This window comes from Typopeltis vanoorti, chromosome 12, assembly GCF_054136105.1.
Source record: "Typopeltis vanoorti isolate ZY-2024b chromosome 12, IOZ_Tvanoo_1.0, whole genome shotgun sequence".
In the NCBI taxonomy this organism is placed as follows: domain Eukaryota; kingdom Metazoa; phylum Arthropoda; class Arachnida; order Uropygi; family Thelyphonidae; genus Typopeltis; species Typopeltis vanoorti.
This window is the reverse complement of record NC_143560.1, coordinates 16,958,487-16,974,804: the sequence shown is the minus strand read 5'-3', so window position 1 is coordinate 16,974,804 and position 16,318 is coordinate 16,958,487. Positions and strand designations below refer to the sequence as shown.

Below are 16,318 nucleotides of genomic sequence, written 5' to 3'. Positions count from 1 at the left end.
CATGCCACCTTTATCATCTCTAACTCCTTTTACAGCACTCTCTCCTTCATTTCTAAGCATCTTCAACAACCTCCAGAATATTTTTTCACCTTCTTGATATTTATTTTCAATGTTCTTGCCAAAGTCCACCCGTGACTTATGTTTAGCTAGTTTTACACATGTTTAGCTTTCTTACATTTGTCTCTGTCTTCTCTAAGAGCACAAGCTGACTTATTTGCCAGAAACTTTTGATATACTTTCTTCTTTTCCTTAACTATTTCTTTAACTTCCTGGTCCACCATGGAGTTTTGATTTTTCTATCCTTGCAGACAACCTCACCACATGCCTCTTTGGCTTAATCAATCAATGTTTTCTTCAAGGCTTGCCAGTGAATCTCTAAAGTTTGGTTCCTGTTCTCAAACTCTTTCATTTTTTCTTCAATAATCTTTGTATATATTAGTCTACAGTTCACGTCTGAGAGAGGTCAACTTTTATTTACTTTAAAACATTCTTACATGTTATTCTTTTCAATATGAAATTTAATTTTATCCTGCTCAAGACTAAATAGTGATCATTTCCAATTTCAAATCCTCTGTACACTCTGGTGTCCTGCACAATGGAGAAAACATCACTATCAACAATAACATAGTCAATGAGACTTTTCTTATTCCTTGCCTCTTCTCTCCATGTGAATATTTTGCGCATTTTTATGTTGGAACATGGTGTTAGTAATACCCACTCCATGTCCTGAGCAGAAATCCAACAGGTATTTGCCATTATTATTAGCTTTGCTCTTTTCTCCAAATTTTCCCAAAATATTTTTGTATGTCTGACAATCACTTCCTACTCTGCTATTTAGATCCCAAACAAGGACCAATTTTTCCTTTTCATTGTGTCAGTAGCTTTCTCTAGAACCTCAAAAAATTCTTCCCCTTCTACCTTAGTAGAGCCTTCTGTGGGACAATAGGCACAAAAAAGCCTCATTGTTCAGTTCCCCATTCTGATATTTGCCCATATCACTCTACTTGAGATTGCCTGCCATTGAAGAAGATTAGCCTCATATTTTGTGTTGAATACTATGGCTACTCCTTCTTTTCCTTGATTGTCCTTGCCTGAATATAACATTTTGTATTTATTGCTCAGAAAGATCTCACCAGTTTTTGTCTTTTTTGTTTCAGTCGCCCCTATTATTTCGATCTAGTACTTATCTTATTCCTCAGCTAGCTCCATTTCTTTGTCATTCAGACTTCTTATGTTGATAGTAACGATCTTTAACTCTGGTGATGTTGAGTTGGGGTGTGTTTTCAGATTTGTTCGAGTAGTTGACTTTTCGCTGTTCACCCTGGTTCCCTGGCGAAAACAACAGGGGAGGCCTTGTTTAACCATGCGATGCCCCAGTCAGCATGTAATTTTGTCATGTTGTACCATCATCATCATCATCAAATTCCTGCCATGTACCCTCAAGGGGTGTACAGGATATGACAGTACTACATGAAAAAATTACATCATTACTAACTTCCTATCTACAATTTTCCTCCAAATCAGTCTGTTACTTACAAATCAGTGTGAACATGTTGTACCATCATTTTTTATATAGGTTTAAGCCAGTAAGAATACAATTTTGTCAGCTAAATCCCAAATTGTTAGCTCATCCTCATTCGTTCATTATCCAGGTAGATTCCCAACAGGGTGCACCATGAGAAGGTGAGGATTGGACATTAGGTCAGAAGCGATGGTCGGTTCTCTGCATTCCTTTAAAGGTTATGTGGAGGTCACATCTGAGTTATACAATTTTGACCCTTAAGCACCCCAAATTATTGTTATTAGTTTACACTTCAAGGGAGTCCAAGACTCATTTTACACCTCTCCTTCTTCACCCCTTAATCTCATCCACCCATCATCTGTCAACAGTATCATCTACACCAATGCCATCTACTGTTCACCACCACCACTATTATTTTCTCAGATAGTCACAAACATCCATGCCCATGGCAGAATTCAAACCTGCAGCCTTTTGGCTGGAGAGCCGGTACACTAACCACTCGGCCAAACAAGCCAACTTAATCTGCTCTACTTTTCTATTTTATAAACCAGTTAACAGGCAGATTATCCCTGTAACCCTCTTCTTTTTTGTCCTTTTTTGATCCAACTTCTTTATATTATACCTTTTGTTTTTAATACACTGGTGTCTAAAAACTAATGATAAACTATATTTTTACTTGTATATGAAAATATTTTCATGACTACAGCCAGTGTGAACATAAATTTATTGCCAGCATACTAATAAATTATAATACCCAAAAAGTGTTAGAAATTTTGTAAAAAATAAACTGCAATACATTTTTTTGCAAACGTTACAGATTTCCTAAGGACATAGTTAACTAATTAACATACAGTGTTTACAGTAAACTAGGTGGAGACATATTTCAGTATAAAATATGTCCATCCCCCCCCCCCCCCCCAAACTAAGATGCAGCCTCACAATGCCGTACCATGCTTTGCACCAAGTGATTCAGGAGTTCTTGAAGAAAACTTACTCGCTCATCCTTCAGACCAAAGATAAGACCTTCTTTGTTTTCCAGAGGGGAATTTTGAGCAGCGATGTGCCTTTTTATTATATCCCAAATGTATTCTGTTTGTTTGAGATCTGGGGAGCATGCTGGCTGCATTATTTGATTAATATCCTGGGTCTCCAGAAGTATCTCCACTGCTCATGTATGATGTGATATAGCATTGTTTCCATAAAAATGAATTCTTCACCTACAGCACCACTGAACAATCCAACATGATGTTGAACTTCGTTGCAATATCAATAGCCAGCCATTGTCCATTTTTCCAGCACTTGTAGCTCAGTGCGTCCATTCTCCTGATTCTCCATGTCCTGATTCATCATCAGGACAATGCTCCAGCCCACAGTGCACTGTCTGTTTCCTAATTTTCTCATTTTCAATATGATATTGCCATTGATACCATCTGTTCATGCCCCTAATCTTTCTTAGGACTCTCATATCTGCAGTCTCCAGTCTTTGGTCAAGTGTTTTGCTTCTAACCCAGTTCTCAGATTCATAAGTTAAAATTGGTTTGAACATTGTCTTGTATACAGTTAATTTTAGTGTTTTGACTAATTTCTTTCTTATTCCATATAAATTTATTGAGTTGACTTTCTACATACCAGCTTTGTTGATTCTGTTGTCTATTTCTTACATCCTAAAATTCACTTCAGAATTGAAAAGGAATAAAATAACTGTCTACCCTTCCAGATACATGCCTTCTAAATGCTTCATTATTGTTTTCTATTTACAGAAAGTTTACACATACTAAAGATATTTTCACAAATCTATCCATACCATTAGCCAGCCCAATAGTATGGTATCCTGAAAACAATAATGCAAAGATGGGTAATAGATGATTGAATAGATGGGTAAAGTTTACCCATCTATTCAACCTGCAGATGTTTCAGATAATTTTTTTTCAAAACTGTTCACAAAACAGTTGAAAATATAAATCACTTTGGGAACTTATACATTTTTAGTGTAAAATTTTAGAGTATTTTGAGACTGATTTCTCTCTAATTCTGTATATTTGTTTTCATATTTAATTTACTATCTTCTGTCTTCTATGGGTAATTCAGATCTAATAACAATGTGACTAGTTACAAGAGAATGATTACTAGCAATGCACATGCTTTTAAAGAATTCCTCCATTCTCTGTCTGTACTTCCTAACTCTACTGCTAGTTGGCGCATGCACATTATCTATATATCAAAAGGAGTGGTGAAAATGTTGGGGGTGTGTGTTATACATTAGGTGCACGTTATCTATCGAAAAATATGGTAATTGTAGCCAATTGGTACCTTGTGTTATGCTTTTTCCAGATTTGCAAAACTTAAATACAGATCCTTAGTATATTCTTGCTTCTCAACTATCTATCTTAAAGTGAAAATCTGATATTGGTAATTAACTTCTGTTTGGCTTCAATCCAGTTTGTTCTTAGAGTTTCTTTTTCATTATTTTCCTTAACCTCTTAAGTATGCTTGCATAAATCTTACCTGGAACACTGAGAAATTCTCTTTGTAATTCCTTTTTTGTAGAGCTGTATCCTGATCACCTGGAATTCAACCTTCTTACCATGACTTCTGGATTATACAGTACAGCAACTGTAAGACTTTTATGCCTCCATATTTTGAATGTTCCTGATCAAATATCAACTACTCCATTTGACTTTCCATATTTGAGGTTTTGATAGTTTTCTCCTACCTCTAGTATCGATATATACTCTTGATAGCATTTCTCTTGAATGTTTTCTTCTACTGTTCTATCACTTGTTTTACATAGTAATATTTAGAAGCAATTTTTTTTAAACATTTACTATCTTTCAGCTTTTTCTTCCATCTTTCTCATATTTATGTTCTATATTCATGTTGAAGTGTCCTCATTACTTTTGTTTAGCTACTTTTACACATTGCTTTGCTTTCTTACATGTTTGTCTGTAATCTGTCATTGCACATGCTGACTTGCTAGAAACTTTCGAAATGATTGCTTCTTTTCCATGACTATCTCTTTAACGCCCTTCGTCCACCATGGCAGTCAGATTTTTTATATCCTTGCAGGAAACTTTACCACATGCCTCTCTTGCAGAAATAGTCATTGGCAGAGTTTTCCTAAGTCTTCCATAGTCTCTAAGGTTTGTTTTTGTCTGTGTACTTTCATTTTTTTCATGTTTGAGTCTACAAAAATATATGTATGTAATGAGTCTACAGTTTACATCTGAAAGCTTATCAATTTTGATTCTTTTTTGAACTTATATTTCTTTTCAGTATGATATTCAGTTTTATGCTGCTTTAAATTAAATTATCATCAGATCCCCTGTATACTCTTTTGTCCTGAATCAGTGACTATGGAACTATGTCAGACAAGATCAAATGCCTATGAAATATCAAGAGTGACCACATCAGCATCTCCAAATCTTCCCTGTGTCCAAAAGTGAATAAGGTTATGTGCTGGAGAATGAGATTGGGAGAATCCACATTGGCGATTGCTAATTAACCGATGAGTCTCCAGGTAAAGAAAAGCTGGTTGTTGATAACGGGGGGGACAGGGCCCCCCCTGTGTGCGCCACTGGCCAGAGGTCCAATGCAGCAAGCAACTGTGCATGAGCTAGTGGTATGCTGAAGGAAAAGCAGTTCAAAGATTATTGCCAGTGGTGAGCTATAAGGGGCTCGCACGAGCCCTTTGTTAAATTTTTCTCAAATTTGCAAGCCCCTTGTTCTTCTTGTTTAATAATCTTGTAGAACTAGAAAATACCACTGCAGAATGTATTCATGCTACTATAATTGCTACTTTAAATTCATATGGATGTTCTGATAACTATTTAAAAAAATCATCTCATTGCATTTTGTTCTGATGGAGCTAGTGTAATGTTAGGAAACAAATCAGGTGTTGCAATCAAACTTCTACAAAAATTTCCCAATATTGTGATTCCCAGCATTGTGTTTCTCATCATTTACAATTAGCATTAGATGATTCGATAAAAAACATTAAAGAAATAAATCATTTTGAAATATTTATGGATAAATTATATGCTTTTTATCATCAATCACCAAAAAATCAATGAGAATTAAATTAACAAACAATTGCAAAAGATCTTGATATCGAAATTTTAAAGATTGGGCATGTGTTTGGAAGCTTTATGCAAACATTTAGCATCAAACGATAAATATAAGGGCTTTTTAAACTGACATCTCAATTTGGAATTTTTAAAAGATCTAGCATTAATGATTGATATCCTACAGGAATTATTATATCTGTCAGAAGCTCTACAAAGTCCCAATATAAGGGCTAAGTTAGCTTTTTTTTTTTTTTTTGCTCGACAATGCGAGCCCTTTGTTAAAATTTCCATATCTCACCACTGATTATTACTATCCACAATAATATAGTCAGTGAGACTTTTTTTTTAAAAAAATTCCTTGTATATCTTTTCTCCAAGTATATTTGTGCACATTTTTGAACATCATCTTATTAATGCTTAGTCAATGGCCAGAGCAGAAATCCAGCAGGTATTTACCATTATTATTATTAGCTTTGCTCTTTTCACTAAATTTTCCCAGAACTTTTTTCTGTGCCTGGTATTCATTTGTTACTCTGCTGTTTAGATTATTAACGAGGACCATCTTTTCCATTTCATTTTTATGTTGGTCTTTTTCTCTAATGACTAAAAGAATTCATCTGCATCTTTCGTGCAACCTTAAATACAAATAGGTCTCATTGTCCAATTCTCCAATTTGTAGATGCTATCTTTCTGAGAATTTTTCATATTGTTCCTCCATAATGCAAATCAATACGATACAAATCCATCAAATTTCACTAACACAGAAATATTGGAATTCCACAATGTAGTATACAAATTTCCTTGTCAACACAACTGTTACATCCTGAATGAAGAACCTTTAAAAGGAAACAATTCATTCAGGATTTAACAAGTCAGAAAAATCAGCTGAGAGAAAAAACTTGTACTCGAGCAGAAGAAATAAAGTACTAACTGTAAATAGAATTACAATTACCTCCTTTTAGTAGAATTGTAATACTATGTGAAGAACTTTGTGTATGTAAAAGAAATATTAGGTTAAATTTGTGTCCTATTAAGCTATCTCAAATAACGTAAGTTGCAGACAGGTAATGAGTAACAGTGCAAAGGTCGCGTCTGAAACACGCATATCGGTTGTGACGGCGGAGGCTACAGTGTATGCGGAAAATAACGTAAGCACACTTTCCTCGAAAACAGCACTTAACAGCAATAGGGAGAGTAAGGATCATCTTAAGAGCATTAAAACTAAGGGTCGTGCAAAAAAAAGGATACAGCAAAAAGAGGGCACTAGAACATAGAATATAAGGCAATGCACGCCATATTGCAAGGCTTTTTGTTCGGGATTTCATCTTGAGGATTCTTGACTGGTGGTTGGAGAAAGGACGAGCCAGTGTTCTATGATGTCGGACAGCGAGCCGTTTTCCAGATTATGCTGAACAAGATTCCATGCGGAGCCATAAGTGAATCATCAGCCTATGCAGAAATCATGCCAGTCGCTGGATGTCCCATCGGAAAGGAGCGGAGATAGCCCCCAGTCGTGGAAGAAAATAGTTCTAGTCTGACAGCAGTAGAAAGGACGACATAGCCAAAAGCCAGGTGCTGAGATAGCCGATCGAAGGATGACCAGAACAACACGTGGTAGTTAATTGACTTTCGGAAAGAACTGGGTAATGTAGAGATCTTTGTTATATGTTACGGAAGTGATAGAAGATTGAAATTTATGTTTGATTAAGTAATATGGACAATCCTTTAAAGAACTTGGATAAGATTTCGTATTTGAGACAGCAAATTCTATTGGACAAGTAATTGTCAGGACCAAATCTAATTGTATGTGACTGAAATAATAAGTGTATTTTGTTTAGTAGATAACCTTAACTGAGAAAGCAACAAGTTGTATAGTATGTACTCTATAAATAGCATGCATGAGAGAATCTTAATTTAGTGTAATATTGTCATTGCTTTCTATTGTTCTGTGTGATTAACAATTTGGCTAGGTGAAATTAATTAATTTAGAATTGTTTAATTATCTTAGCATGAGATTTAACTTAGCAAGAGATTTAGAAGTTTTAGTAATTTGATTTAATTTAGTTGTAATTATCATTTAGTTCCAATAAACATGTTTTATTGCATATGCCTGAGTCATGCCTGAATTCGAGATATCAAATTACCACTTATAAAATTAGAACCATAGCAGGAGAAATTTTAGATATATATGTTTAAGTAATAGATCATTGGTCACGACTGCAAAGTACAGATATCTATTTAAGTGTGTGTTAGAGTGTATGCCAATGAATCTAGGAATATTTCACTGAACTTGAATAAATTCCTGTTATAGGATACTGGCTGGCACAGTATAAATACAAATTTGCCAGTATCTGAAAAGGAAATATCCCTAGGTAGAATCTAGTTAGGCTACACACAAGAAAAGATAATAGAGGTTAATGAAGTATATAAAATAAGAAAATAGAGAGAAACAACGACATAACACAACCGTTAAGTCACTTACACAGGCTCAACAATCAGATCGCTATGGTCACAGCTGCAAGAACATTTCTGTGACTGTAATTTCTGAATAGCTAAGCAGTAAGAAGAACAAAATCCAAAACAATAAAAAATCAAATATCGGTAAAACTGAAATTGCGTTCCACTCATTCAAACAGAACCACATTTCCCAAATCGTTCATAGTTAAGAATTTATGGAGACCCAACACACATGTTAAAATAATTACTTTTCTTTATATTAGGAAAGTACTATTCGAAGTTTTGACCTCTGTATTGAGATCAACATCAGGAAAATACATATGTGTTGCTACTGCACTATATAAAGGTAAAATTAATCTAACTGTTCATTAATCTTTTACCTAGCCTGACCTCTTGTGGAGAAACTAAATTAATAATATTAAATTAAAATAAAAATCATAAATAGATTAAAAAAAATTAATTAAAATTGAATTAAAAAAATAAACAAAATTTTTAAAAAATAAATTAAAAACGGAACTATATTAAACATTTCTAAAGTCCTCCTACATTGCGATTTTTTTCTGGGCTTGTTCCGTTTCTATAACGGTTGCAGATGGGTCCTCCACATTCTTGGAATGATTAATCCATCATTTTTGTTAAAGTTTGGATGATGATTTAGCATTTCACAGGCTTCTTTGAATTTTCTCTCAAATCAGGTTTTGGTGTGACGTAGAGACTTGGTGCCTTTCCAGTCAATCCTATGGAGTGCGTGGTGTGATAGGCCTGTTTTACCATAATGGAGGTATTTAATATGTCGTTTGTGTTCGTCTTTTCTGATTGGGATCATGCATCCTGTTTCCACTCTGTAGGGTAGGTTACATGTACATTGGATTTTGTAAACCCCTGGGTGGGCCAGATATGGAAGAGGATCTTTGGAAGAACTGAGTAAATGTTTTAATTTTGTCAGGGGTTTGAAGGTAGTTTTGATGTTGTATTTGTGTAGTGTTCTGTCTGTTTTTTCTGAAATGTCTCTAACATAGAGTATGGCTAAGACATTCATGTAGTCTTTTTGTTTTTAGTTTATTTTTGTGGAGGATCTTGTGAACTGTTTTTTTATTGTAGCCTTTTACAAATGTACAGTTAATGATTTCGAATTCTTGGTTTAGAGCTTGTTCATTTTAGAAAATTGTTAATCTGTGTTTGAGGGTGCTTATGACTTAAAACTAGCACCCTCAAACACAAAGGGTGCTAGTTTTTATGTTGGGTGGTGGTATGAATTTTTGTGCATGTATTGGCCCGTGTGTGTGTGTGTGTAGGTTTGCAGTAGACAGAGGAGGAAAGACAGCCTGAGGAAAGGTGTGATGAATGTGTCACACCTTCCCTCTTTCATTCTCTCACACCAGAAAAGGAAAAGAGTTGTTGTTTTCGATTTCAATGGTGAATTGGATATGTTTGTGTTGTTTGTTCGGGTGGCTAAGGAATGTATTTAATGTTTTCTGGCCTTTGTACTTTAGGCTGGCCGAATCTAGAGCTTGTTGCTCAAAGTCTTCCATGTAAAAGTTAGCTATTGGGGGGGGGAGAGCCCATGGCCATACCTTCTTTTTGTAGGTAAAAATTGTTTTGCCACACGAAATACCCAGAGTGGAGTACGTGGGCAAAGAGGGCCGTGATGTTGGGCAGAAATCTGTTCTGTAGAAGAAGAAGAATAGTATCATTGACAAGGACATTAGTGAAAAGGACAGTTATGTCAAACTTAACTAATAAATCTTGGTCGTTGAGGGTGATGTTTTCAATTTTGTTTATAAAATGTTGTATATTTTTTATGTAGGAGGGGGAATGACCTACCAACTCCTTGAGGCTGGCCACTAATTTCTTGGCTAAGTGGTAATTAGGGCTATCGATTCCTTCAACTATCAGACGTAGTGGTGTGTTTGTTTTGTGTATTTTCAGCAGGCCATAAATTCTGGGAGCATAGGCATAATGAAGTATGAGTTTTTGGTTATTTCTTCTGGCCATGTGATCACGGATTTGATTAATTGTGTTATTTTCTTTTTTATGCGTTTTGTGGGGTTGTACTTCACCATTTGGTATGTGTTGTGATTGGATACCAAATGGTTCATTTTTTCTAGGTATGCTGTCCTCGATCGAGGACAGCATACCTAGTTGCTACTTAAGTGGCAACTTAGTTTTTTATTTGAGCTTAATATGTATGATGTTTCCATTCGTATTTTGTCCGCTAAATTGGAGGGGAGTAATCTTAGACCTCTTTCAGTTATGATAAATGAAATCTAATTTGTTAACTGACCTTGGTGCAGTGGTGTAGTTCAGACCTTTTTCCAGAAAGGTCTCCTTGGTTAAGGGGTTGTAGCTCGATTTGTTGATAACTCAGCCATGGTCTGTTAGTGATTGGTTGCTCCTGACTTTGCTTGTGGGTGATTGGTCGCTCCTTGTATTGTTGGTTTGTAATTGGCTGTTCCTCTGGATATGGTGTTCCGATTGTCTGTTGCTTTCTTGTTGTTTTAATGCTTGGAACTTCGCTATTAGTTTTTCTTTGTTCTTAAGTAATATGTGCTTGGGTGAGTCATCTGTTACCTTGTCTGGAATATTTCAAATATCGGGATTAACGTAGCTGGATAGTTCAAATTTTTGTTGTAACACACTGGTTTGGGTAACTGCTAAGTTTTTACTGGCCTCATGGATTTGTTCTCTCATCTTCATTATACCCTCTTTTACCTTGTGGTGTCGAGGATTTATTAATCATCAAACCTCAAACCGTTCACAGGATAAGGTGGTCAGCCCTACACCTTGGTATATCCTATGTCCTGTAGTGTTGAGTTCTCAAGGCTGGTTTGCCTGCTTTGCAGGATGAAAAATCCCAGGATAACCTGGGGGGAAAACCCTACCATCCATGCCCAAGACCAGCTAACTTGTCCATGGCTGAGGAAGATCCTTCAGCTCCTCATGTCACCAACGGGAATCGAACCTAGGACACTCCTTCCCCAGGCATATGGTTGTGAAGTGCATAGCTACTAGGCTAGCTGCAAGGACATAAATAAAAATAAAATATTACAATTAAATTACTTAAAATTACTATAATTATATTATGCAAGTATATATTTTTTTAATCTCAAAATATTATCATTTTGCACAAAATATTATCATTTACATTTAAAAAATTCCCCGAAATATAGATATTTCATTCCCAAAATAGAAGTATTTTATTTCAACACAAACATAAAAAATTTCAAACTAATAGGAGGCTCTGTAAATTTTTTTGATGGTTATTAATGAAACTTTATACTTTATAGACTGTATAAATATTTGATTTGTTCAAATAAAATTTAATTTCGGTTTAAATGCTATATATTGTAAATATTAATATAATAAAAATATTCTTTATTTTTTTGAGTTGTCAATCATTATGCTATTATTTTATATGTCTTATAATGACTTAGAATAAATAAAATTTTCATTATTAATTTTTCAGTTTATTTATACTTATTCTTTCAATTCCCTTCGATTCTAATCAGTGCAGCTTTTTTTTGTTGAAAATTTTTTTTGCAGCCCACTTGAGATGCACTTTTATGACAAATGGCTGGCGGTCCAATTGAGTTTGACACTCCTGCTTTAGAGCGATGGGAAGTAGCCAAAGAAATGTCTGGGGTAAAAAAAAAGGGGTGGTGAGATATATGGGAACTATAAGGCAGATTACAGAAAGCTCAATAGTTAATTAACATCAGTATATAGGGATAATGATGAGTAGCAAGAAAAAGACATTAATACTACATTGGAACTCATTAGAACATATCTGACATGTAATGTTCAACCGTACAAACCAAGAATCAGGTAAATATTTATACGAGTAGTTAATTGCTAAACAGTGAAATTAGGTAAGTAGTGCAGGAAAAGAAATTATGGAGAAGATAAAATGGCAAACAATGACTAGATGCATGACGAGCATAAAATGGAGATTATAAAAGGAAAAGTAACACGTACAGTTGCTTGGGGATGAATGTTCAGTGTGAATAGTATAGTGTAGACATGATAAAGGACAAATATGAGTTCAGAAGCACATCACCTGAGCACAACTGGTAAGATGCCATTAGGACTAGAAGCCTTTCTGCAGGCCACAGGAGGCATGTGGTGAAATGTTCTAGATAAAGATGGAAGTAATTTACCTTGGTATCTATACAGAAGCTGGATGAGAAGAATGATACCAGAGGTCAGCAATAATCATTAGCTGATGTTGCAATAATGTTTTATATGAGTGTGTGATCGAATTATTGAGACTGAAGAAAAATATGTATAATTATGTTTTTTTTTTTTAAATTAGATATTGTTGGTGAAGTGGTGATGCATAGCAAAACAATGGCACCTGAGAAATCTTTGTTGAGCAAGTTGAATGTGCAAGGTTTTGTTGCATTCTGATGCAGTGCAGCAAGGATGGAATGTTTTTGTAGCAAAACTTAAGATTTGTGGAAAGAAAGTGAGACTGGTGAGCGAATGCTGTTAAGTGTTTTGAGAGTTTCGAAGAAGAGTTTTAGTTTTGGGAAGAGAAGTCAGAGGGAGCCAAATCTGCGGAATAGGATGGATGTTCCAACAATTCATAGTGCAGATCCCTTAATTTTCCCATTGCCAAAACACTTTGTGGGCAGGTGCATTGTCCTGATGTAAGATGATTTTTTTCTTCAGCAAACCGAGTCTTTTCTCACGAATTTTTTCGTCTAGTCTGGTTAAAGATGAGAATAATAGTCCCTGGTTATTGTTTTATCCTTTTCAAGATAGTTAATAAACAAAATGTCTTTAGCTTCCCAAAACACCGATGCCATGAACTTTCCTGCTGATTTAACCAAATTTGTCTTCTTTGGACTGAACAACCAACTTCTGTCCACTGTTTTGACTGCTGTTTGGATTCTGGTGTGTAATGGTGAATCCAAGTCTCATCCATAGTAATAAATAAATAAAAAAAAAATAAAAAAAAATCAGCTAACGCCTTTTTATTCCCGTATACGGGAGTAGGCGAGGCCATTTAGCCCTATCTAACTTTTGGAGACTGAGTGGGCAGTTCAATCTCCACTGGTACCAATCAGAGATAGATGGCCCAAGGCTATCACTAATTAAGGGTACACAGTGAAGAGAGACGGCTCAAATGTGCCGCCATCTCGTGGTCCCTAACCCTAACACAATATATTTAATGTCTGAAATAATGTGGGTTCTACGGTCGATTTTCTTGAGTTTACGGGACGAAAAACCCGAGTTTCCGTGAGGAAAAACCCGCTTGCCCATGCCAGAGATTGACTAACTCGGGAACCGGTCGAAAAAAGGCTTAGAAAAATTTCCTCTAGTCGCCGACTAGACTCGAAACCAAGTCTTCCTTCGTGCGGCCAAGCGCCGTGGTGTGCAAACGCCAAATCCACTGAGCTACACAGGCTCCATAGTAATAAATCTATGCATGAAATCAGTTTCCTTGTTAAAACGCTTGAAGCACTGTTTGGAGTTTTCATGCAAGTGCATTTTTGATCTTCTGTGAGCAAGCACAGCACCCATCTTGCACAAAGCTTTTTCATTTGCAATTCTTCATGTAAAATATATCTACATCCTGCACGTTCTTTTGAAATTCCTATAGTCTCAGCAATTTCACATACCTTGACTCACTGGTCATCCAATACCATATTGTGCACTTGATCAATGATTTCTGATGTTGTTACACTTTTTGGGACGTCCTTCACATGGATCATCTTCAAGGCTGGTACAGCCATGTTTAAACTTGGCAGCCCAATTTTTAATTGTTGAAAACAAAGAAGAGTGCCCATAAACTTCTATGAACTTCGAATGAATTTCTTTTGCCGTTAAACTTTCTTTTACAAAGAATTTTATAACTGCACAATACTCAAGTTTATCCATTTCAAGGGATACAGACAACAATTTTGCTTCAGACAGCTGTATAAAACAAACTATTTGATAGAATGACTTGCAATTTCACATGGATGCTTATGACAGATGCACCAACTTAGAAAAAAAAAAAAAACTCTTGCTGATAGTGTTGCCATCTATGGTTGAGGCCAAGAACATTTCAGACCACTCTCGTATATGTCTCATATACATACCAGCAAAGTTGACATTCTGCTTATGTTCTACAGAAATAAAATTTGGCATAATTTTAAATTTGTAGGCATTAATTTTCTATGTGTAAACTGTCATTTGTTACTTAATTTGTTGTTACATAATTTGTTACTGCAGCTTAACATTTCATTTGTTTTATTTGAAAGAATAGCTAAATTCAGAATAATTATTTTTTTAAACCAGTCTGCTGTGAAAATTACTTATATATTAGAAAAAGAAACTGCAATTGATTTTCTTATTTCTTATTATTATAAATTACTTTCACAATTCAGTAATCATTTATTTCAAAAAAAATTAAATCCTTAAATTCTTCTATGGTTAGCTGAGCTTAAAATAATTATTCTCATGTGTAAATCATTCAGTTTTTCCTTTAAGTACTGTCTTTGATGTCATTTACCACACAAGAAATTGTATTGTTTAATCTTGAGCCAAGTGTAAACAGAGCTACATGGGCTCTCTCTCTAACATGAAAGTAAAGGCAGAGAATTTGGATGCTACACACTGACTGGAGAAGTGACTCCTCCCTTGTTTGAGTAGTGTAATAATTTGTCTGAAATAATTTAACATTATTTCAGACATTAAATATATTGTGTTAGGGACCACGAGATGGCGGCACATTTCATTAGAATTCACTGAAACCTTAAATAAAAAAAATGTTGATGCTCTAAAAATTTGTTTTTGTCTTTGCTAAATCTATTACCATATAATGAATTAATATTTTTTTCTCTTGTGTTTTCAGTCATTGTTAGTTTTCCTCTTGATGATTCCAGTGGTAAGCTGTTAGCATGGACAACCACTCCGTGGACATTACCCAGTAACTTGTCTGTTTGTGTTAATCCTGATTTGTTATATGTACAAGTTAAAGGTTAGTAAACAGTAGAGTGCAGCTCTTTTCATTTTTAATTTTAATGAGTTGGTTTTATTATCAATAAAATATTTATGAAATTAATTTAGGAATCCTCTGTGAAGTGTAATTTTTATATTTAGCTTATTATTATACATAACATTTCAGCCAAAATTGTATGAATTTCTGCATAGTTACTTTATTAATAGCAGAATAGTCACATATTATTAATAGCAGCTTCATCAGGCTGTGCAGCTTTTCTAAATGTCTCCATGCTTTAGTCACTTTTTTGTTCTTCATGCCATTAACATATAGTTGCTTTATATTTATTCATTATTTAAGGTTATTTATGTATTAAGTAAGTTTTTTTTTCATCTTGATTTAAAATTATTACTTTCAATTATGACCTGAGTGAAAAAATGAATAGTGAAGACCACTTTTATAAAAAGACAAAACAAGTTTTTAGAAGAAAATGAATTTGAATTTCTGATTAGAGAGCAGTATCCATTTAAGTATTTTTAGCATCAATGAAGCCACTCCATGAAAGTCAACTATTGAAGCTAATGTTGTAGGTGTCATTTAATTAAATAATACTTTCATTATAGTAAACACATAAGGACCAAAGGAATAGTTTGCTGTAATGAATTTTCACAACTATTTGTGTCATATTTCATTTTATTTCAGTATCTTATGGTATCTTCAATAGTGTGTGAATGGGAATTCTAAAGCAATCAACAGCTCAGACTCTGGATATAAGAGGGTCCATCATTGAAATTCAGGTTAGGCAAATATCAAAGCCTTCAGAAATTTTTTGAATGTTCACATATGAAGATATTTCAGAGAATATTTTGAGTTTGGCCAAATGATGTAATAGCTAGTGTGCCATGCTGAGCTGATTTTATAGGTTTGTTGTAGTTTGATGTCTAGAGATTTAATTTTATTCTGAGCAGTATTTCAGAACCATGCAAGTTGTACAAGTATGGCACTTGGTAAAACAGTAGATAGAAATTGGTAGGGAGACAATTTATAGTTAAAAGGAGGAAGTAATCACCAGTATTGTTGATAGGTTTAAAAGTGAAAGTTAAACTAAAACTTGGGATTGGTAGCATGTTCAAAAGCCTTTTGCATAATGAATGAAATTTTCATTTTTAGTAATGTGGAGGGTTATATAATGGATGATGACATCAGTTATACTTCTACTTTTACTTCAACTTCACCCTAGAAGTAGAAGTAAACAAGCAATTAGCCTTTTTAGATCTTTTAATTATTCAGTAACCAGATGGTAACCTACATTTCTCAGTCTATAGGAAGAACACTCATACAGGCCAT

At 34.7% G+C, this 16,318-nt stretch overlaps 1 protein-coding gene across 3 annotated transcripts in view; it reads left to right on the top strand.

The window, feature by feature from the left end:
• The window catches only part of IleRS (Isoleucyl-tRNA synthetase), a 410,216-nt gene that overhangs the window by 63,817 nt on the left and 330,081 nt on the right, over positions 1-16,318 (top strand). For all 3 annotated transcript variants that reach the window (XM_090401998.1, XM_090401999.1, XM_090402000.1), the window contains exon 7: positions 14,885-15,010. In XM_090401998.1, coding sequence (XP_090258124.1) covers positions 14,885-15,010 — 126 coding nt within the window. The remainder of the gene's footprint in view (positions 1-14,884; positions 15,011-16,318) is intronic.